At 42.6% G+C, this 24893-nt stretch overlaps 1 protein-coding gene across 2 annotated transcripts; it reads right to left on the reverse strand.

The window, feature by feature from the left end:
* Nucleotides 1-246: 246 nt before the first annotated feature.
* On the reverse strand, nt 247-21646 carry BTBD3 (BTB domain containing 3). Of its 2 annotated transcripts, XM_059468089.1 has the most exons (5): nt 21623-21646; nt 9734-9998; nt 9097-9187; nt 8504-8622; nt 247-4575 (listed from the first exon to the last, which is right to left on the reverse strand). In XM_059468089.1, the coding sequence occupies exons 2-5, from the start codon at nt 9874-9876 to the stop codon at nt 3543-3545; spliced, it is 1386 nt and encodes a 461-aa protein (XP_059324072.1). In that variant the 5' UTR covers nt 9877-9998; nt 21623-21646; the 3' UTR covers nt 247-3542. The 2 variants fall into 2 exon arrangements, with proteins under 2 accessions (XP_059324072.1, XP_059324071.1); XM_059468088.1 differs by lacking the exon at nt 21623-21646 and having other exon boundaries at nt 9734-10334.
* Nucleotides 21647-24893: the final 3247 nt, after the last annotated feature.

A 24893-nucleotide genomic window follows, 5' to 3' on the forward strand; every position in this document is an offset into this window, starting at 1 on the left:
AATGAATTCATTCACTCTAGCTCATTACCTTAATCATCAACCTTTTTACAATGCAACTGATTAACATTTTCATTGTTCTTCTTTGATTTCCCTTAGACTTTTGCTTCTATGGGGATCAAAAGATCTCTGAATGCATAAGCTCAACAAATATCCCTGCACAACTGAACAACAATAGAACTGTTAAAAGAGATAACTAACTAAGGACTTTCACAGCTCATGCTTCAAAGATACTGCAGGAAACAACCATTTAGGAATCATTTTTATTTTTATGTTTAACGTGATTATACACATTCATGAGTCCAACAAGATCTGCACTGTGACATTAAAGATACAGTACAATAACATTCAACATGAGGTACTTTATATATTTATATATATCTGTCCTTTATAAATAATGCTGTAAGCCTGCAAAGGTCAAACACTGCTTCAGCACAAATGGGTGCTGGGACCTGAAGTGAGCCGAATTTATCACAACAAAAAAACAAAACCCAAAACAGTTTAGTGCCAGAAGTGTGTAGAAATCAAAGTGTTTACTTAAATACTATTTTAGATATGCAGAAAGTATATTACATTATACTCTCTTATCACAGATTCCTCTCACCAGCAAATCAAAGATACAAGTGGCAGAGACAGCCAGAACAGTTTAGACAGAATCTGTGAGGTGATCTCTGTAGACATCACGTTTACATTCCAGGCTGACATGGCTGATGCTTGCAAGATGTCAGTCAATGTACACAGGCTTGGGTGGATCTGCTAAACCAACCAAATCCACATTCAGACACCCACTGAAGTGCCCTGATGTCCCTGGGTGAGTGGCACTGGCCACTTTCTTACATCCCAGTACTTGTTAGCATCACAAAGTGCTCAGAAGCAAGTTGTGCTCTGAGCATCAAAAGGTGTTTGGGGTGCCTTTGTCTGATCACCCACACTTGGAACCTTTCCCTGCACCCGCTCCCAAAACCCAGATGGACTCAGAGGAATTAAGCCAGAGGTTGCTTTCATCCTACTTCGTCAAAAAGACTTCATGAAAGAATCAAATAAGAACAATAATCAAATAACAACTCATTTTCTACACATTACAGCTACAGAGTGTTCTGGTCTCTGAACTTCTCTTCCAGCCAGTGAACGTAGCAGATAAGTCACCTTTATTTGCAGGTAATCAAAGCAAATAATAAATTCAAAGTGAGAACCCAGGACAAGTTAAAGCAATGCAGTACTCTCTGACTTGTCCCACCAGCTGTGGCACATGATTTTTTTACCAACCAAATCAAAATGCAGCTCCCTACCACAACCTGTCAATCTGCTTATCACTTGGAGTAATTACATCTGCATCAGCCACTTGCTGTACAAAAATTTAATCAGCTGATTAGCATCTTTCTCTGCTTTGAAATGTGTCTAAATAAATGGAACTGCTGCTCAGATGTTGTCTAAAAGTAGATGACCATTACCTCATCACAATCTCAGATTCCTTTCTGTGATCTCTTCAGCAACTCTTTCTCCACTCCATACCATTTATACTCTTGTCTATTTTCAGTTGTAGATCTAAATATAAGTAACTGGAGGTTTTTATAAATCTCTCCCTGGGAGTTTTCCACAGAGCATTCTGTTTAGATTTCACAAACAGTCTGGATTATGTACATCTGTTACAAAAAACAAAACGTTTTTCTATGTACTTTGAGGGTATTTACATTTCAGAAAGAGTGCTGCTTACACACACATGTATGTATGTATACAAAACAGTAAACTTTAAGATGGAAGAAAGGCATAAATCCTGTAGAGTATTTTTTTATCTGGCTCTCCTTTTATTACCTAGAGAGAAGATTTGGGCTTTGACTACACTCCACTTCTTACTTCAGATGGTATTTTGGACACTGCCAAGATGTATTTTGGCACTTTCCAATGGCCAGGGGCCAGGATTCCAACCATCAAGCAACACTTAGAGTAACAGCATTAAACTGGTAAAATAAGATGAGAAAAACATTTTTATTACAGAACCGACAAGTGAATTTAGGGTTATGCTACATTAATGTGTGGATATACTGTAACATTAATCTCCAGCAGGTCTAAAGAATCATTTGGTCCTCTCATTTTGTTCAAAGGTACACAACAAACAGAACCCATTTTGGAGGTGAAGCAGGATGCTTCACAATGGGCAGTGCAGCCTTTGAGGAACACTGTCCCAGTGCAGTGATGAAGGATCTTCTCATGTTTCAACAGTACCTGTAGTTCTTATTTATACTGGTTTCCTCCCCTGATCCAAAGAGTATCCCTCATACTTCTGCAAAAATGATAGAGACGTGTAACTTCCTGTTACATCACCAAAAATGATATGGACATGTAACTTCCTGGGGGGAAAAACTCAGCCAGGGAAAAGGTTCCAGACCACATAATCCTCTGACTGATGTGCAGCCATAAGCAATTGCAAGAGCTCCAACAATAACCCATTAGAGGAGACTTCCTCCCCCTCACTGCTATTATACACTAAGTGTAACATGACCACAGTTGGGACTCTCCTGTCTTTGTCTAAATTTCAACTGGAAATAAAAAGAAAAAAAAATTCTCATATTACAGAAAAAAATCCAAGTCAAGATTGATACATTCTTTTGTTCCTCTAAAATCTACCTCTACCATGTTTAGGAAGAAGAAAAAACCCATTCAAAAAAACCAAAAAATTATCCTGCATCAGATGATTGACATAAATTCCCATTTATTTAGGAAGGGTTCAAAGAAATGCCATTTAAAGAGCATATCAACTCCAGTGTAGCAAAACCTGGGTGATGGGAGTAGAGTTTCAAGAGCTGCACACACAATTTGAACACATGCAAGTACTTCCTTGCCTTCAAGGTGGGATTCCTAGAAAATGAACTCCAAGGGTAACTTGCCAAGCCCACATCCCTTCCTCACTGTGAACATGTCCATGCACTGGGATATGGCTGGTGGAGCTTCCTGAAAGGTGCTGCCTTCTTCCCATCTGCCCCTGGAGCCATCCCAAACAGTTGGCTACAGGAGAACCTCACAGGATGAAGGTTTAAACTTGTGCTTTTTCTGCTTACAACTGAAGGACTTCTTCCAACCCCCATGGTCAAAAGCAGCAATATCTAAAGTCTGCAGAGCAGACAGCAGAGAGAGCTATAAAACAAGACTCTTTGTTTTCTATCCCTATCTCCCCAATACAAGCAGAAAGCAGAAAATGGAGAAAGAAAAAAATGGATCAATGAAGACAGTGTTGAGATACAAGAGGGGGACATCCTCTGGTGATTCACTGGTGTCAGCATCAGCAAAGAAAGGGTCAGCATCACCAGCAAACAGGCACCCCCCTTACAAAGCCTTTAAAACTTGCTTGTTTCTAAGAGCTTCCAGTTTAAATATTACACTCAATCACCAATGATGCTACAAGTACAGCAAGCCAGGAACTTGCCCACAGCATTTAGTTACATATTCCCTGTACTGATCACATATCTGCAGATAAAAAGCTAAGAATCAGTAGGCCTGAACCAGACAGGTTCTTCATAGCAAAACGCTTTGTATCCACACACTCCCATTCAAGCATAAAATATGAGTTCAGGAATTTGTCCTCCCTGTACCCCTGTGCCATTCGTACTGTCCGAGGAGCACTGGAACTGAACAGTCACCTTCCCACACTGAACTTCTGTCATTCCTTCTTGTCCAAAGTAGCTGAGTTCATTACCATCCAGAATCACGCTCGCTGTGTAAAAGGTGTCAGGCTCAATCTGCACCGGGTACTCAAACCACACGGGAAAAGTGTTACTAGAACCATCCGAGAAGTATTTACTCAAGTTCTGGCCCAGGATAACCCCTTGTCGCTTCAGTTCAATCTTAGCACTGTACTCTGCCGAGCCACAGCTGGAGCCATAGAGCCCAAAGCCAGCAATGAACACTCTCTTGTCGACAGCGAACTGGATGCTGTCGCAGCGGCCCCGGTAGCGCCACTGGTTGCTGCGGTAAGCGCAGGACTGGAAGCGGTGGCAGCGCTGAGGGACGAGGCCCTTGCGGGGCTTGCTGACAAACTGCAGCTCCGGCTTCTTGGCGGCCGTGTACCACAGGAAGATGTCGTTGGTTTCGTTCAGAGTCAGGATCCCCGACTGGGCGGCGCCGTTGGCGAAGTCGTCCAGGGCCATGGTGGGGATGCGGATCAGGTAGAGAGCCTTGCCCAGCACCTTGCGCTTGTTCTCGATGGTGGCCGTCAGCTCCTGCCGCTGGCACTCCACCTCAGCCCAGCTCAGAGCCGCCTCGAAAACGACGATTTCTTTGGCATTCAGAGTCTCCCTTCGGAGAATGCTTTCAAGTGTCTGGAAATCAATGTCACAGAAGCCCTCAGACTTCAAAGCGAGCTCAGCTTGGGCATCAATCACTTCCCAGCAGCGCTGGGTCAGGTCAGGTTCCTCGAATAAGCAGCTCTGGGAGAGCAGCACGCAGGCATTCTTTGCACTCAGGCTTGTCTCGAGAAAGTTAACGCAGGCACGGGCCAGGTGAGGGACAATGTACTTCTTGGCAGCATAAAGAGTGGCCAGAACAGTGTCTGCTGCCAAATCGATCTCGTCACAATAGATGTACCTGAAACAAAGCACACAGGTGTAATGCTGCTGCTTAACGCGACACCAGTTTGTCAACAAACTCACAGAAAAACATAAACAAAGAATATTTAAATAGCTCCACATTAAAATCAAGCAGTGCTTTGGGGAGTATTGATTAAGCCCAGAAAGAAAGTACAAAAAAAATTCAGCACTCATGTTAAGACCATGGAAAAGAACAGGTTTAAAGCTGAGGTGAATCTAGCTTTCCATTTGGAGTGCATGCTTTGAGACAATTGTTTAAACACTGTGGGCCCTGCAGCTCTGTGCTCCTTCCCCACAGGTCTTGGCTCCCAGGCAGGAGCTCCTGCAGGGCTGCCTCCCTCAGCTACCACAGGAGCCTGGAACATGTGTTATCAAAAGTCCTTGGACTGCATGTCCCCTGATAGGGAGCCGTGGTTTACTGAGGTGCATGAACAAGTTTGTAGAGAGTAATTAGGTAATCTAAGATTAAATTTCTAAGAAGATAAATGCTATTCAAGTATATCAGGTGCTATCCATTTCTGTAACTACTGGATTGGGTTCTTTTCAGAGGTGGATTTTTTGGGGGGGCTTGTGGTTTTGGTTGGTTTTTTCAAAGGGTTATGAAATGTATCGGAAATGGAAGATTTTCAGGTTTTTAATGCTCACAACATCCTAACTCAACCAGCACAGCATTTTCACTCAGTCTCACTGCATAAGGATGAAAAAAGCTTTATTGCTATGGCAGTGTGGTGGAAGAGATGAAGGTGAAATTCTATTTATGTGACTAAACTGCTGGGATTCATTGCTCAGAGAAATGAAGCATTGTACAGTTTGTTCTTTTCAATATCTCATGCTTCAGGGCTCCATTTGCAGCTGGTGAATGCAATGTGCTAAAACCATGCCAAATGCAATTTCACTCTTCACAGGGATAAGCAAGTCTTGATGGTTATGGCTGATAAAAGTGTCTTCCTCCAGAAAAGCTAAAGTTGTATGCAACCCTGTACCAATTAAAATTTTCTAGTTAGCAGGTTTCCCTACACAATGAGTTTTCTGCAGAACAGATGTGCCTATAAAGAGGAATTAGTACCTACACTGATCTGATTATAGTTGTAAATAACTATTTGTATTTTTGCAGCTGTAAGATAGTATCCTCCATGCTGCACTTGGAAACCATGCACAGAGGAGATACTGCTCCAGCAATATAAAATCTAAGAGGTTACAGAGAAAAAAGTAAACTTATATAGAGCCAAGCTTATTTTTAGTGTTTACTGCTTGGTTTCAGCTTATTTGTGAAACCAAAGCACCCATCTGTATATCAATGGTTACAGGCATACCTCCTTCACCGCCCCCAAAAAATTCCATTTTCAATTAATTTGTTTTTAAGATTGTCCTGATTGCTCTCCTACTCTTTCCTCCCTTCTATTACTTCTCTTTGCCTGCTAGTACAACAGAGAATGATGACATCTGTTTTAAATCCAAATAGTTCAAAAGTTGCTATTTTAATATTGAAATATTGAAAATAAAGAACTAATATCACTGATGTACAGCAGGCACAGCACAGATCGACTGTCAGCAATACTCCACAGCTCTGACTCTGCCAGTGCACCTCAGCTCTGATTTGCAATGGTTGATATTCCAGTTTCACCCTGTTCTCAAACACAGGATTCTGCCAGACCACGGGGTTTGGTGGTTTAGTAACACATTCAGCCTGGGATGAGATGAGATCACAGTTCTAACTTGAACAGTCAAGACTGAGATAAGATATAATTCATTAATGCACCAATTCAGTCTGGCAGCTAGACTATGAGTTTAACCCTGTTTTTAAAACTGGGGAGAGCAGTCAAAGCAGTTTTACTGGGAGAATAATTAATGCTATAGCCTCACACATGGTGGTATTTCCTATATTACACCTGGCAATACCTTATTTGTTCTCAGAATGCCCAGTGTATAATAAAACACAAAAAATATTTATGCCATCAGAATTCATTAGCCCAGGGGGAAAAAAACCCCAAACTTCTTGAGCAAGATGTCAAAACCAAAAAACCCAAGATAAATGTATTTTGTGACAAAGTTTGTGATGCAGAAAGAAGCCTGTGAAGGAGAGGCTGCTTTGGCATAGCTAAAGTCCTTCCCTCTGTAGCAGCACAGCCTTGCCATCCATGGCTCACAGCAGCTGCAGGAAACACTCCCAGGGATGGTTTTCCAGAGAGAGAGGAGTGGAGGGGACAGTGGCTCCCCCTAAGCTCCACATGCAGTGGATGCTGTGAGCAGGGGACACTGCAGTGCTGAGCAGCATCCCTGTGCCTTGCCTGCACCATCCCAGAGCTGCAGACACTGACTGGGGCACTCTGCAGCCTCAGACACGCTGCATCAGGGAACACAGCACTGCAAGGGTACCTCAACAGCCACACAGACCACAGACTTTTTCTGTCTTTAGGGTTTTTTTCATTAAAAGCTGAGAAGGTGAAGAATCCCATGGTTCTGGCCATGCTCTCCTAGATAGTTTCCTAAATTGCCATGGGCTAAATAATATGCCAAGACCTAGATGTCAGTGTTGCTACTCTCTTTTCTAGGCTTTCTTTCTGCACACATTTCTTAATGGTAAATTCAGAAAGCATTCAGTTTTTATATGGCACATCATGTTTAGCCACAGTGAAATAGATTTGCTGTTCAAAAAGAAAGGGGGGCTGGAAGAACCCAAGTATCTTGTATTTGTGATTTGTAAAATTCAGCATGAAAGTAAACTGTAAGTCCGAGCTCTGCCACAAAATCAAAAAGGCCCAAAGCAAAGATCCATAACACACCTCCCTCCATAATGTCACATCTTAACTTTATATTCCAGGTCTACAGAACATCTGTGGAGCTCTCCTGGCAGTTACCAATATTTGCACAGAACATTCCTGATGCTGATGGTAACCTATAAAAACTCTATATGCGACTTTGAATGTTCATTTATGATGCCGGTGAAATGTTAAAAATGAAAAAGAAACTCTTCTGTAATCACAAGTTAATCAAAACAATCTATGAAACACAATAAATTGCTAGCTAGTGATTATATCATTACATGCAAGAAAACTTACAGCATATTAAAGGGATCACTATCAGATACTGATGCATTTTTTGTATAGGAAAGCAACAGCATTTATTTAAGCTGAAGGAAAAAACCCCAAAAACTCAAAGCCATAGCATTTCTGTGATAGGGCATTTTTCCTCAATTATCAGAGTTTATAGATACATTCAAGGACAATTCAGCAGGGAAGCTGCTTCATTATGCCCATTTAGGAGAAGAGAGCATCTCTTATGCAGTTTGCAAGAAGAAAAATAATGATCATGTAAACTGTCTCGTTTTCCTTGTTAGATAAAACCCCCTATTCATGTAAACAGCCTTTTTATCACTTTCCAAACACATCAATATGATACATAAGGAGAAATTTATTTTTCAGAGGCTATGCTGAATAAGTTAGGGTCATTTTTCTAAGACAAGACCTGCATACTGCAGGTTTATAAAAGAGCTGGAATGATGTCAACGTACAAACCCAGCAATTCACTGGGTCTGAGGGTGCTTTGTGTATGCATTTTTAACTTTCCTCTGTGCTTGCAAAGTAGAACAGTTGGTTTGGGGTTTTTTGTTCCAGCTGACAAACCTTTTTAGTAACTCCATTCCTTTGTGTAACGTATAGTGACAAATCAGATCAATAGGCTTTACAGTACACAATGTGCCCAAAGATCCCCTGTCAAAGTCATTATTTACAACTGCCTACATTAGTCTAATATGTGTGTGCCTGGAAGTGCGGGGGGAGAGCAAAATTAGGTGAAAGTTTAAAACACAAAAAGAGGAATATTTCAAGCAACTGCTTTCTTTCTGTTTATATACAACTTCAGCTATGACATTGGCGGGGTATGTATACATCAGACAGGAACACATGCAGCAGATGAATGATGCTTACTTCAGCATTGCAAGGAAAGCAGCAGGCTCAACATCTGGTATACGGATTTCATCTTTGTCCTCAGCGAGCTCTCCGTAAAACATTGCATGGAATACTGAGCTCCCAACAGCCAGGACGTACTGTTGAGAAAGGGAAATCTTATTTCATGCTTTGAACTCAAAACACTGCCAACACAAACAATGTGGGAGAGCCACTCTGAGCAAGCTGAGCTGCGCTGACAGGCTCTACAGACACACTTCAGTAAGAAATGAAGTCCAAGTTAAGAACAAGTTACACGTTTTCCTTGTATTTTACTCTCCTGGGCATAGATGCATTAGCTACTGGAAAACTCTCACCTCCACCACAGAAGTTAACTATTCCTAGGAAATCTCAAGAGCAGTATTATTCAACAGCACAAAGCAGTATTCCTAACTTTACTGCCTTAGCCCAACACAAAGAAAAGCCAGGGAGAGATTATCCCACTGCATGTGGCCTTTCCAGCACAGACTGCTGCCTGTCCCAGAAGAGCTGAGCCTCCCACACTCTGTCCTGCTGTAACTGTGGGAGCTCTCTCTGGCTCTCCCACCCCAGCAGATCATGCAGCTGTTGCTTACTTTGTGTCCTGGCAGCCGCTGGGTCCCACCTGGTGGCCCGACCACAAAATGAACATCTGCCATCAAGTCATTGTTGAACATCACTGCATTTCTACAAACAGAGGTAGCATGTTAATTTGTGGCACCCAGGAACTCTCTCTGCATGTCCCAGACCCAAGAAATATGATTTTTTAACAACTTCAAGTTGCTTATTAGCAAAGAGAAGCAGGTCACACTTTGCTTTCAGCTGCTTTACACATCATTGCACAAATATACCAGAGAAAATACTAAAAGTGTTTCTGGTGTGTGTGGGTGCAATAAAACAAACCCCCAAACTTCTGAGAACTTTCCAAGAAGTGGAAATCAAAGTCCAGAGCATTTATCACTGAAAATCCCCACTGAGGTCTAAAAGGAAATCTTTATGGATATGTTGCAGCTTTCAGCAACATTTTTATTAACTCAGATTCACTGACTAGAAAAGAGATACTAAAATATTGCTCCATTACCAAAATTCTTATTTCCCACACACATACAGGGAGAAAAAAAGCCCAAACAAATAAAATATAACCGTGTTTTCTTCAGCAAATAAATGCATTCTGGACATTTTGCTACTTTTCACCCCTCCATTCAAACACCAAAAAAGCTGCCATGAACTTACCTCTCTCTGATAGTTGGATAAAGTCCTTGCCAATTAGGTGCAGGAATAGTGTTGTTGTTATTGAGATTTTGCTGATGGTACTGCTGGACAGCAGTTGTATTAGTATTAGCTGGTTTCTTTCGGGGAAAAATATCAGCAGCCATCTTCTTCTTCTTTTTGGTCTTCAAGGTAATGATTTCATAGCAAACTGGAGGCAATTTGCTGTTGCTACTGCTGCTGCTATTTCCTTTCTTAGAGCTCTTCTTAGACCTGTTCTTGACCGTCTCTGGAAGCATCAAGAAGAAGGTGAGACATTTCATGTTCTTTCCTTTCTCATCTACCATCAGTATACCCGTGAGTAAAGACCACAGCCTAACTAGCCAGGAACATTTAGGAATCTATGTAGAAGCTGGAACACCGAAAGCAGCAGAGCTGAGACTCAGCAAGACAAGGTGACCTTTCCAGCACCCGGAGTAAGAAACTGAGTTTAAGTTTGATCCAGTACTTGAACCGTTAAACGCATCCCCATCATTCCTTCCAGCTTTCCCGCTCAGGAAGCGCCTGGCAGCGCTACAGCCGGGGCGGAGGGCAGGAGCAGCGCACGGTGGCAGTGCCAGGCTGCCGGCGAGCCCGAGTTGCGCGGGCAGGGCTGGGAGCGGAGCGGAGCGGCAGCCGCGCGGCCGGAGCCAATGGCTGCAGGCACGGAGCGCGATTGGGCTCGCACACAGTGACACCTATTGTAGCCCGCGCCGCTGCCACGGCACAGCCACCGCGGCGCGCCCGCAGCTCCCCCGCAGCCGCCGCCGAGGATGGCACGGAATCAATGGCACCGCGGCTGCCCGGCAGGGCGGGAGCGCTTCTGTGTGCGTGTGGGTGTGTGTGAGCTCTCCTCCGGGCCGCTTCCACGGGCGAAGCGGTAAGAAGTTGCAATCAGGTAGAAAGGTCTATCTGAGTCCATTCGATATTAGCACAGCTTCCTTTGCCTGTAGCATCCCCACAAATCCCTCCTGCAGGAGCTGCTCGGCGGGTGCGGGACCGGTATCGGAACCGAACTAAAGCAATGGAGCAGCAGCACGGCCGGCGATGCAGGCAAAGGATCCCTTTCAGCGGCTCCTACTCCAGTGTAACATCACCAGGGATGAGGTCACAGCTCCAGCTTTAACTCCTTCTGTTTCCAGATAACACATCAGCCTTTGACAGGGGTCCCAAATCGCTAAGCAGCGCTAATTAAGCCAGATTACGCCAGACATGGCTGCACCACATCAGAAGAAAACTTCTAGATGTGTAATCAGATTAAAGCCAACCAGAGTGAGTGTATTTAATCAATATTTCAAAGCATTAAATGAAAGGGTCTGAATGGTTTAGAGAGTCTCAGGCAAAAATCATTCCTTGAGACACCAACAGTCCAATTTTATTCGCAAATAAACAGGATATAAGCTATACCAACCAAACCGTTTACATAGGAAATAAGTCTATTTTATAGTCATTAGATTACTCAGAACTTAAATTTTGATCAGATTTCTTTAATATCAGGTCAGATGTCTAGAAAAACCACCAAGTAAGCATAGCCACTTAAAAGCAGGGAAATAAAAAAATACTTGGTATGAGGTGTCAACATATCACACCTTAAAATCCTGGGGAGCAGACAGTTAAAATATGATTTCATAATTACTTTCAGTTTAAAAAAAAAACCCCTCTGCTTTCAAAGCTAATTTAGCCACATTTTGCCCTAATTAGTTTTGCTGGACAAGGGTACAGCAGGGAAATTAAAGTGATAAAAGGTTGGTGAAGAAATCTTGCTGAAGCCCCTGACTCAAACAGAAATATTACTCAGGCTGTTTATTCAGTCTCCATCCCAGCTGCTGGAATCACAGCTGTGGCTGTGTCACACACACTCAGAATTCTTTAACCTGAGATTGTGCTGGTATTTTAAGATTACCAGGTTTCCTTGGGAGATGCTGCACACCCAGCCATGTGCGGGCTTTGCTGCAGTGCTTGGGGATGAGGATGATGATGATGCCATTCCCAGACACATCTGTCCTCTCTGGCTGAAAGCACTGCCCATGGAAGGGGAAACACAAGGAGATGTGTCCATGCTGCCACACTTCACAATCCAACACCTCAGTGCAAAATCTCCTTGACTGCTGCTTTAAAGGAAGATGGTGGGTTATGCCTGAAAGGCAGAGACACATCCTAAATACATTGAGGGGAAGTTATGTAACTTCCAAAGAAATTATTTCTAGCAACCTTTTCTCTCTCCTCCACACATTTTCTTTTTTATCTGCCACAGACTGATTAGGAAGGGAAACTAAAAACCTAAACCATATTGAACTGTGGAGAGAGAGAAGAAGGGGTAAAGGAGAAGAAACTCATCCCACAGATGGGATCTTGTAACTGCTCACAGCTGAGTTTATAACAGGAACACAGCAGGTATTCCCAGCACAGAATTTGAGTTTGTTAAGTTTGCGTAAGTTTTTTTTTTTTTTTCCTTATGTAAATTTCCAGCCCTTCCAAATAAAACAATAACCCTTTTGCCACTGCACAGGACAAACATTTCAAAAGGAAGAAATCTTTAAAAAACCTCTTAAAGATACAGAAAACCACAGACTCCAGAAAATCTGGTTCTCAGCATTGCAGTTGGCAAAAACAAAAGACAGCAGGGGTTGGGAGATTTGATTGTCATTCCACAAATCCATTTTATAGACTCCCAAAGTATATAAAAAATCAAGGTCTCTGCACATTTCTTCAAACCACTGATCAGGACAAATCCAAAGATTTTACACACACACCAGATAAGGTCACTGGGAGGCTACAGGAGATAAAGAGAATGAGGGACAGACTGACCAGTTAACTCCATGTGGGAAAGACAGATTGTAAATGTGAACCTACAGGAATCCACCAACCTCTGAGCTGTGGAGCACACCATACATGCACAGCACATTCTGGGAAAGGAAAGGAGAGAGAAGCTGCAGCTGAAGCATGTTCTGCCTGCACTCAGAAGTCAGACAAGAAATATCTGCACAACAGGATAAAAAATCCAGTCCAATAAATAAAAAACATCTTTGCCTGCTCTTAAGCCACCCACCAAAACCTGGTCTGCTCTAACTAGAAAATAGCACAGATTCCAGGACAGAACCTAAATAGATTTAGATTTTCATACAATTCCTATGAAAAACTACAAACCTCTTAGAGGTTCATAGCACCTTCCACTGCTCTTCATCACCCCAGGAACTAAGTCTCATCAACTACTCATTAGACGGATCTGAAAGAGGGGAAAAACCCCAAACCAATGAATTATTGTGCTATTCTCTGTAGGTACAGAGTTTGTGGTGATTGGGAGTGGGGATGGAGCTGAGCCCCAATGGGCACAGCTGTGAAAAGCTGTGAAAAAAGGTGAACAGCACTGACAGCAATGAGCCATGGAGTGCCCAGGTGTGCCGAGCCATCACCAAAGGGAGCAGAGGGCACACAGGTGCGGTGCATGGACATGAGGGGTGTGAAGGTTGGGCTGAAGGGCAATGCCTGAAGCCTGTTGAAGTTGTCTGGTGTTAATCTGTATGGATTGAAGCCTTCTGACATTGTAAGTTTTCACTGTTTCTCCCGGCGCTGATTTATGACCGGAGATAGCTCAGGGATGCCACTTGCTCGGTTTCTTGGCTGTTTAGGCTTGTAAGTTTTCTGTGCTATTTAGGTGGCCTGGAAAGGCCCAGGGATGGCCTTGAAGAGCCCGGCGCTTCAAAGGACGAGGAGAGACTTCTGATCTTGGCTCGGTCTCGGTGTTTATTAATTGTTTATCTAAAAGATTTTCTTTCAGCCCGACAGAGGTCTGCTCAGCAGTCAGCCATGGGCACACTGAGAGCCCCCGGGCGGTCACTTATCTTTATACCCGAAGTTACGTGTACAATATTTATCATTTTTCCCCAATACCTTCTACCCTTATTAACCGGTGCACTTCTAGTAATAACCAATCCCAAAGTGCCACCATCACCACAGAAGATGGAGGCCAAGAAGAAGAAGAAGAAGAAGAACAGGACACGCCCCAATTCCTCCATCTTACTTCTTTAGGCCCCCCTGTACCAAAATCCTAAACCCTGTGTCTTACACTCTAATTAACTTATCCCTTCACCATTCACCCAGTGAAATCCTCCCATCCTCATACAGGCGTCGTCTCCTGTGTAGGATCAAAGTCCAGCCACCAGACACTTCTGGCAACATTCCAGGACTCCCGAGCCCCCCAAAGGTGGTCTCGGCCACTCTGCACCTCCGTCCTGAGGTGCTGAGATCCCACATATGGTGACACTCTGTATCGTGTCTATCTGGACTGCAGCATGTGCTGTGACAATTCTCACTCCCTGTTCTTTCTGTTTTGGCAGCAGCTTCCGTTTCCCTTCATACAACGCTGTTTTGTTGGTTTACTATACAAATATGTTAATAAATTTAGAACTCAATACCCTGGTAGTCAGTAAAAACAGCCCATGAACTGCTGCCTGTTGAAAGACCAAAATCCACAGTTTAGATCAGTCTGTCTCCAACGAGAGGATGAAGGAAGGTCACCTTCTCTGACCCACAGATCTATCCATTCCTGAAATCTTATTACAATGTGCTCCTAATCTTCTTCAGCAAGTCTCATTTTTCTTCATTCATTATATATTAACAGAACTAAACTTGATATATACAACTGAGAAAGAGGGAAATACAGTTCTTCAAAGGCACATTAATTTTTATTTTACAAGCAAAGTAGTCAGACCAGAAATATTTCAAGTTAAAGGGTATGGGAAATTTCATGCTTAAATCTTTACACTGGCCTAATGGATATTCAAAATGCCAGAAGAATTAAGCAAAATACTACATTCCCAGTCTGAGATACTACACACCAAGTTATATGTCCCTTCCAAAATATCAGGAGCAGGTTAGGAGCCCTTGGAAATCAGTTCCTGACTAAACATTGTGAACTGAAGCAGCAATTCTGCTGTTCAAACCCAAGTGTGTGCAACACACCTGCCATCCCAGCTTATTCATCCCTCAAGAACATAAAATACCTTGTGAGGCACAGGAGTCACAGGAAAGCCCAGCTCTGGTACAACCTTTAATAGCATGTGACTACTGTAATTATGCTTTTCTAAAGGTAACTTCCAATAGGGAAATCAGTTTCATTTCCAGACCTGCTGGGAGTATTCTTCCTCATACTTCATCAGTTTCTCCTGCTGCCATAGCAAGGAGACCAAAGAGTTTCTTTTTTCTCTTTCTAATAAGCTGAGTTTTTGGACATCTCCCATTTACAGGCCTGTTCCTCAGGTAGTAATATGAGTTACACCATTCTATAAAAAACAAGCTTTCATTAAAATTCCCAATTGTTTATTACAACCACATCATGAATAAAAGAAAGAATTCTTAGTAAGCAATGAGGAAATGCATACATTTATTTTTCTGTAAAATTGCCAAATGTCTTCTTTGGCAGTTACTATGCCTGTGCAGTATTAACATTGTTTAAATCCTGAATTTCCCCCTATAAGGAAACAAATTTCAGATGACATCTTGATGAACCAAAATAAATAAACAATGTTACTGTTTAACAAATCTACCTGTCTGTCCACTGCTAGCTTCAAGCACTCATTTAAAAATGGAATATACATGTTCAAAAACTAACTAAACCAACAGAAAACCTCAATAAACCAAACCCACACAGCTGTGGTGCCTTGTTCTGTTTACCTGTCTATGAATTATAATAATAATAATAAATTATAATAATAATCACTTGGAAGAGTCCTTCCCAATCACCATTCCAGCCCTTCTGTTTGTAAAAACCAATTTGGAAATAGCTCTAGCCTTCATTTCCTCAAGTAAAGAAATGCATTGCAGTGGACAAAACCTCCTAAACTCCTCTCTCCTAAGTTTCTTATTGGCAGCACTGGAAGAAACCAAGATGGCATCTGCTTCTGTCAGCTGCATGGAAAAGCTGGCAATGAGGTCTTAGTCAGGTCTTGTGTGGAAAAAAAAAATAAAATAAAAAGGCAACCAAAAGCAGGAAGAAAGATGGGTAAAATTGTAAAGACTCTTAAAGAAGCCAAAACAGATGTTAAAAAAATAGCAATTACATCCCAGAATAGTGAAGAGCTGTGAAAGTATCAGAGTAGAATTGCATCTTGAACCAAGACTAGAAGCTTCAAAACAAAGTCAGAAATAGTTCAATAGTACTTTTCTACAGAACTCATGCTATGCTAGCAACATCCTTATTAGCAAATTTTCTTAACTGCTTGGTGTTTATGAGGATTTAAATATTTTGCATAACATTATCCACTAGGATAGTTTTTACTTTTTCTTCCTAAATGTTCTTAATGATTCAAAGAGAACAAAAGCAGCAAGTTGTGAGCAGCCTAGTCAAAAGGTAAACACCAACTTGCATAAAATAAAAACCTAAAGAATGAATATTCACAACTACTTTGTACTCCTGTGGTATTTCCTAGCATGATACATGGTATTTGCTTTAGTCTCTCTACCAAAGCAGCGTTTCTATTAAATCTCTTTAATATGTCATTAAGCAATGTCCATTTTGAGACAAAGCAATCACAACAAAACATACTACATTAATATCTACTCCTATGTTTCCTTGCAAATAAATGTACACTTTCTTTGTATGCATTTCAAGTCACTTTCCATGAGCCTGTTCCTACTTCAACTGCAGCATCTCCTATTCTCATTTTTTCCTGTTACCTTTCTTGCTTAGCTGCTTAAAGCCTGCAATTTAACTTCAGTGAGAGGTTGAATAACTTCATATTTATGTCCCAAACACTTTGCTATGCTGGGTCTTTTTCTTTTAAAGTTAGAGGACCAAAATAATGTATCAGAGTGAGAAAAAAAAAGTTCCAAATGTTCTTGTATTGTCATTCAGATTTGAAGACCGTGCCTGCTGCAGGAATGACTGTCCACATAAACCACAACTGTGGCAAGGCAGGGCTACACTTAGACAACCTGCAGTGAACAATGTACCTGACCCCATTACACTGAATTACCTCACAGACATTCTCTTCTGGGCATATGGTACAAAATAATGTCAAAGGCTTCATTACAACATAAAATATGATTTGACAAACCTGCTAAGAGATATTCCCCAATATCATAGTTTGGGAGCTGCAGGAAGAAAATATCTCAGAGCAAAATTTGCAATGCATTCTATGTGCATTAAGTTGTTTCTTGATAGTTCAAAGTAAAACAAACAATTACAAATGTGGTGAAGAGAAAACCTGCAACCACAAAATGATAATTTAATTCAAGGTTACAGGAGATAAAACTGTTTTGCTACTAATTTAAAGGAGACAAATTATGCATTTGTTCCCCTTTGTGGCTACTCAAGCTTCTCCATTTCATTTCATGTAGAGCTCTGCTCTTGACAGTCTGTGGGCTCAAAATTTAACTTCCTTCTTAGTGGCTGCCATTTATTTATTTATAAACATGATATTACAAACCTGAAAGCACTCAACCCTTTTTCTAAGGCAAAGGTCAACTTTAATTCTACCATGCCTCTTACCAAAACTGACTGACAAAGGAAAGCTCAGACAGCTCAGGAAATTGGTAATGAGATACAGTGGTTTTCATCTCTGGGTCACTAATTCTAAATTGACTGAGGTCAACAGTAATCAAAAGTCATTAGCATTTAATGATCCTTTGGTGCCCTGTGAGAAAGAAGCCAGTGATCTCAGCACACTTCAGGAAAACCAGCACTACAATCAGCACTCACATGCTGCCTGCTTCAAGGGAGAGCTCAGAGCAGGTGACTCCAGACAGAACTTCCAGTCCTGCAGACAGATCTCACCTCTGTAGACAAAACTTTGACTGATTTGAACTTGGCTCACAAACCATCATTTTCAAGAGTTAAATTAATATGGGTTCTCTGAAGGGCAGGCTGTAAGCTGCCTGCTCCTGTTCCTCCTGTTCTTTTTCCCCTGCACACTAAGCCTGAAGAATGCAAATGCAAACAGGCCCTTCCTCAGAGAGGAAGGCTCTCACTCAACCAATGGCACCAGCAGTAACTACTCCAGGAGTATCCACAGAGGAACTGCATCACAGTTAATTATGTTGTATAAACTATATAAAAATATAGTCCTTCAGTTATGGTGTATAACTCAAGGACTACATTTTCCATGTGCAGGTAACCCACATTCACCACATCCCACCATTGTGCTGGAGCTCCCAGTGAGACAAAAGGGGGGAGAGGAGATTGCTGTGGTGCACAGCCACACCTGCTCTGTCCCTGCACACTTCAGTGCCCTGGGACTGTCACAGCAGCACCTTCAGCAAGGGCAAGGAGAACAGAGGGGACGTTTGGAAAGCTCAGTCAGGTGTTGGAATGTATGGGGCTAATGGAAAACCATATTGTGGTTTTACATCTAGGCTTAAAAGCCCACAGCAGATGAGCAGCCTGAGTGCTCACAGCAGCAGAGCAGCACAGCTGGCAGCATTCAGGGGGTTAAAGAGGAAAAGTCTGGTACAGCATCTTCTTCCCACTGCATTTGAAATTACAGAAGAGGAAAATCATGACAGTGAAAGAGGAACACGTCTGTACACTGGCAAACCAAGCCTTTGATGAGAAATGCATTCTGAGCCACAGTGGCTTGTGCTTCTCAAAAGTGAGCACTAAAACCAGTGAGTAACTACTCCAGCAGTGAGTCTTCAGATATGAGAGACTGATTGCTAACCTGAGCCTAATCCAAATAGCTCAAGGAATGGAACAGACACGACATCCACTACACTGCACTGTCCTGAATGACTCTCCCTGTGCCACACATCAGAAGCTGTGCATCCTTTTACTTGCCCTTAACTGATTCCAGACCCCTCCAGCACACACAGCCTCTGTTTGAATCCACAGGGAGATGAAGATGTTCCCAAATTTTTCTCCTCTCCACTGCCTGAGAAAATCAGATTTATTTTCCTTTGCTGAACAGTCACACTTGCCTTCCTCAGTATTTCCATCAGTTTCTCCTCCTCTTTACAAGTGAATGGCAGCTGCTGCACCATCATGAAACTTTAAGAAAAACACACACACACTGCTCAAATTCTGGTTTCAGAACCTATTTTTGTGCCTTAAGATGTATTTGTCTATCAATGTTAGGATATCTTAAATGTTCTTCTTCACAGTAACTCTGTGACACATCAGAACTGCAGTAGAGAAAAACTATGGAAGGGGCAAGTAATCAAACAGAAGATCATAATTAAGGGACTGTACAAGATAAACACAAATACTCATTAGTTTTATGTATTATGAACTTTTATATAGCATGAAAACCTTTCCTTTTTCTGAGTGCACATGGGGTGGTATCACCTTGGTCTTGTAGAATTGTAAAGGCAAAAGGCACCTCTCAGAGAAGCAAACATCCCACCTGCTGAAGGACTGCTTTCTTTTCCTACTCTCAGAAAACCTTTGCACCCAAGCAGAGACAGGACAGCTCTAATTTCAGAGAACGTCGTTTTTAAAGAAAATTACTCCTTTAAATTGTTTGGATGCAAAGAGGAGAAAGTGCAGCCAGGGTGGTTATATGGAGTGTAACCTGGTACATAAATATCCTGTCACAGAACAATGCTATCAACAGGTCATTCAGCCTGGTATTGAAGTGTTACATGATCCTCTAGTGAAATATTTATTCTGGGCATCAGATAATCTCAGGGTACAGGCAACAGGGCTGGATAAGTTGTCTCTAGATACCTTCCAAATCTGTTTGTTGCCAGTCTTCACCCCACACATACTCACAGACTGCCAACCAGCTCCCCAGTGTTTTAAAACAAAACTTCCTAGGTGTTGGACTGGTCTGGTTTTCACAGCAGCTTGCTGAGATACCAAACCCAGAGAGGGCAGCAGGATCACAAAACAGATGAGCCAGGGCCCAAAAATGGGAAGTTTGCAAATTTGAATGCAGTGATGTCTTACTTAAACTCCCCTCTCAGTTTCCTGACACACACACAAAAAGTGCTTTTGTAACCAAGGAATTCAACTTAATGGCAGAAAACACAACTGATGACAGCTTCCACCACAAAAACCTTGTAATCTTTTCCTTCCAAGATTCCCATCTCTTACATCCCTTATTTTGCCTCATCCATCAGCCCTTTGAGACAGAAACTGCTGCTTTATCACTCATTTCAGTGCCTCACAAAACAGAGCTCCCACACCAGCTCAGGCACCTGAACATTTGTAAAACAGAAAAACAGCCAGCCAAGTCCAAGGAGTCACCAGAGACAGTATCAGGGCAGAATCACCTTGAATTATCAGAGAAAGGGCATAAACAATATTCTGCTGCTGGGCATAAACAATATTCTGCTACAAAACTTATTTGCACAAGTTTCTAGAGACCTCTGTTTTGACTGAGCCTACCCCTAGGACTGTTGCTTTCATTGTAACTGTTTGGTAAAATTAGAAAAAAAAAATTGCTCACAAGCTGTAACAAGCAAGTGGCCAAAACATAAAAATTATTGTTGCAACTTGCATTTTTTCCCCCTTGGCCTTAAAGGGCAAGCTAAATGAATCCCACGTTGCTTCTGGAAGGTGTTTCCTCTGGGGCAGAGCTGAGGATCACTGGCAGGGAAACACAAGGGAAGTTATTGTGCAGTCAGCTGCAGTTACTTACTGGGGGGGATTTAAAATGGGAAAAAAAAGAAAGTACTACAGTCGACATTGAACTTTGGCAATCCTGCAGAACTTAGTTGAAATGAAAGCTCTAAGAGATTTAATTTGCAAAGTAAAGCCCAGGTACTGCACACTGCAACATCCTGCACATACATTCTGTAAGAAACAGTGAGACCAGTTCTCTCCCACTAAAATAAAAACTATTTGGAGCCTAACTCTGGCATTAAAGTTTAAGCAATGCAAAACAAAGTACCGTACACCTATAACCCAGCACCATCTCTCCACAAAAAACAATCAACAAAACACTCCAAAGCACAGATTAAAATTTAACACACACACATCACATGCTGAAAACAAAGTACCGTGAGGACTAACTACAAGGCAAAAAATCTGCACCAGCACTTCTCAGATGAGGCAGCCTGTTGAATTAGGTAACCACACTTTGGGAGCACGTAGGTATCTTAACTTCAATCCAAACTTTTCCTCCAACTCACAACAACCTCAAAACTCCCTCCCGTTTTAAAATGCTGCAGCGCTCAGGACACACCACAACGAATTGAATTTATAAACCTCCAAGTTCTCAGGTGGCTTTCTCCAAACAAACAGGAAAATGGGGAGTTGTGAAGGTGTGGGCCCTAGGGACCCTTCAGACAGGTACATCAGAAGTTCGGCGAACAGCGTGGGGAAGGGAGGAGGAATTTACACCAAACCGGGGGCAACTCCAGTTGTGCCTCCGGGAAGGTTGCCGAATTAATGCTTAAAGTACTTATTTAACAAAAGAGCTTTACTTTAAGCAGGAGAAAAGCCCCAAAGCCCAACTTGAGTTCTGCCTCCCGCTGGAGGCTCCAGCCCGGGCACAGCCGGGTCCGGGGCTCCTCCCGAGCCCGCTCCGTGGGCTCCCCTCCGGCACGGCCGCGAACCCACCCCGCTGGCTGCCGCACAAAGGGGCACCGAGGGGACACCGACACCCGCCTGCGGACACGCACCGCCACTCCAGCCAGCCAGAGGCCGTGCCCGGGGCGCTCTTTGTGCGGCAGAGCCGGACGGCCCCGCTCCCCTCACCGACGGCCCGGCGCTCCGCCGCGCTGCCGCCGCTCAGGTGCGGCCGCCCCGCCCCGGCCCGCCCCGCCCCTCGCGACGGCGCCTCCGGGGGGCGCGGGGAGCCCATTGCCCGCCGGCACGGCCGCCGCAGCCCGTGAGGGGAGCGGGATCGGCCGCCACATGCCGGGGAAGGGGAGGGAAGGAGGGGAGGGGAGCGCGGCTGGCCCCGCGCGGGCGGCCCCGCACCCCGCACTGACCTGAGGGCGCTCCCGGGGCGGCGCGCGCGCGGCCCCTCCTCGCACCGGCGCGCGCGCGCGCGGCCCCGCCCCGCAGGAGCGCGCGCGTGGCCCCGCCCCAGGCCCCGCCCCAGCGCGTGCGAGGCCCCGCCCCAGGCCCCGCCCCTTCCATCCCGCGCCCGCCCTGAGGGAGGAAGGGAGTGAGGGAGGGAGTGAGGGAGCTCCTCCCCAAAAAGGCGGCTGGAATCACGCCCCAGTGCCCACCACGGGAGACTTGGGATTTCACCTGCGGACTGAGTTGAAAAACAAACAACACCCTTTTTATTTTTTCCTTCTTTTTTTTTTTTCCCCCCAATTAGAAATCGCATTAGTGCCCGAAGGTGCGGCATAATCATACAGCCCAGACTTGTGATTTCACCTGAGAGCTAAGCTGGGAGACAACCTAGCTGTGCCTTCTGTGAAAAACGAGGTTCACTCTCCTGTAAAAAATGCGTATTTAATGATTGGCTTTTCGCAAATATTAAAATGAATATTATATGTGTTGTGTTAGAAAGTTATGCTGTATTAGTTCTCTTAAGTAGTGTGTTAAATATAGTTTTAGGTTTTAACAAAATGTTAAAATACAAACTACTCTATGTAGGATACTTTTTTCTAAAGAAAGGACTCGCACTGAGACAGCAGCCACAGGACACCTGAATCTTTCAGAGAAAGAGAATTTATTGCTCCATTATCAGAAGAAATGAACTTCTTCCTGCCTCGCTCAGCCCTGAAGATGCTGTCAGGATTGAGAGGAAGAAGCTGACACTGACCAGACAGAATCCTGTGTTTGAATGGAATTTATGCATCATGGATGAGGTGTATGAATATGTAACAGGCTGTTGCTTTTAAGGGTTAACCCTCTGTTAACGTGGGTCCTTTTTCGGGCTTATTTTGCCCAGAAAGAGGTACCCGGACTGTCTGTAACTCTTTGTTTCTATTGTCTCATATTGTCCTAATTCAAATTATTCAAACTATTATTACTCAAATTGTATTACTGTTTTTATAACCATTTTATTACTATTAAACTTTTAAAATTTTAAAAAACAAGTGATTGGCGTTTTTCACAATTCAAAAGTTTAATAAAGGACAATAGGAGACAAAGAAAATAAAGATTTCACTGCTGGGTGCTTGGCATTCTGCCAGGAGCACACCTGCTATTTCAGAGATGCTCTTTAAACACCCCTTCTATTGCATCAGTCTGCTGCATATTCATAAACAATTATACGTCTTAAAACTTCTCCTCAAGAACTGTTTAGCATGGCTCCAACTGGGGTCTGCCTTTTTAGAGCATGCACATTTCTTGGCTGTGATTTTGGGGTTCTTCATCACATGAATGTTATCCCAACCAAGCAGGCAGTTTAACACTATATCAGCTATTTCACTACTATGTCTAAGTTTAGTTAACAAAAGAAATAAATGAAGCTCTATAGTAAAGTTACTTTAACATTACACAAATAGCATCCATTTTATTATTTGTGAAAAGCCAATACTATAATATGTATTTATAACACTTCAAAAAAGTATAATCCACCCTTTTTAAAATTAAAAATTCTGTTAATGCCTGAATTGAAGCATATTCACGCTGCACATACAAGATAAGTTGGGAGACAACTAACAGCATCTTTTTAAAAATAAAATAAATTTGAACGGACCTTTTTTTTAAATTAGGAATCCCATGAAAGTTCAAGCATATTTATGGCTTATTGCAACCAACCTGTTTGAGGATTTGCCCTCTAAGAAAAAAAGCGATCTGTTTTTCTATACATGCACCAATATCTCTGAAGAAGAAAGCTCTCACCCTTCCATTTGGACAGCAGCTTTGTTACCCTAAAAGGTAAAATGGATTAGATTATTAGGAAATAATTAGAAAATTAGACAAGGAAAAATGGTTGGTTGTTGAAATCTTTGTGTTTGTTCATCCACTGTTATTCACAACCTCCAAGAAAAAAAACCAACCAAACAAACAAAAAACCCTAAAACAAAACAAAAAAAAGCCCACAAAAAACCCCACACCAAAACCCCCCAACAAACAAAACAAACAGACAAAAAAAACAAAACCAAAAAACCCAAACAAATATCCCAGGGCCACCAACACGCCTCCAGAGAGAAGAAACACCCTTTCCCATCACATTAATTTGATTTTTTCCCAAATAGACTCAATCTTACAAGAAGATTGTGCCATACATCCTTCCTTGCAGGTCCTATCCTGCTGCTCATAGGGTGGCTAGGTTAAAAAAAAACTAAAACAAAAAACCAACCAAAAAACCCAACCCCAAACACCAAAACATTTTAATTTTGAGCTGCTGAAAAAATAATCAAGAGGGATGCAGCATTTTCAGGACCAGCACCCAGGATTATTCAAGATTTATCATATAAATAAGGGATTTCTCATAATGCCAGTGTATTTAGACACATGGGAAATTAAAATGCATTGCTAGCATTTATTTTTAAAATCATAGCAAAAGGCTTTGCTTGAAGCTTTAGGGCAAATTTTGGGATTTTTTTTATTATTTTCCCTCTGAAGAAACAATTATTTCTGGAATTGCTGCTGTGTTCCAGCTTTAGTCTCCCATGAACACTCATTGCCTGTATTATATACACATTATTCTAGCAGATACCTTCACCATGTGAAATTAGGCATATCTGTGGATAATCAGCACTTTGCTTTTCCCATTTTAATATTTTAGCTATTAAAATAGAAAACTAAACCAAACAGCAACAATAATGACTCTACACACACACACACTCACTTTATAGCTGTATAAGGATTTTACCAGCTAAAGACACACTTTAAATTACAGTCTGTAAATGATCTTTTAATTGGGCCTTGGGAAGCCAACGAAATAATTGTTGTCTGAACTTAAACATGCTGCAGGAAAGCACTGCAATTTTCCATCCTTTTTGCAGTGTGAAGGTAAAAGGCCCTTTTGCAATGGGGGTAATTTAGATGGGCAAGATGTGGGGAGAAGCCTTTTCCTCCAGGTTAGAGGAGTGTTGGGTACCTGCTGCTGATTCCCCGAATTCTGGGACTCTGGCTGGGCCCTCCCAGGGAGTTCCCTGTCAGGGGAGACCCTCCTGGAGTGGTCTTGTGTCAGGAAAGAGACACTCACTGGATTTTTTCAGTCTTCAAGTTCTTGTTTATTGTTATCTAACCTAAAGTTTTGCACGCTGTCCACACCAGGCTCAGTGCACTGGAAAAGCACCACAAAAATGGCCAAAAATCTCTTGTTACAAGGTCTTTTATAGCTAAACT

Source organism: Ammospiza nelsoni, chromosome 3 (genome assembly GCF_027579445.1).
Source record: "Ammospiza nelsoni isolate bAmmNel1 chromosome 3, bAmmNel1.pri, whole genome shotgun sequence".
In the NCBI taxonomy this organism is placed as follows: Eukaryota; Metazoa; Chordata; class Aves; order Passeriformes; family Passerellidae; genus Ammospiza; species Ammospiza nelsoni.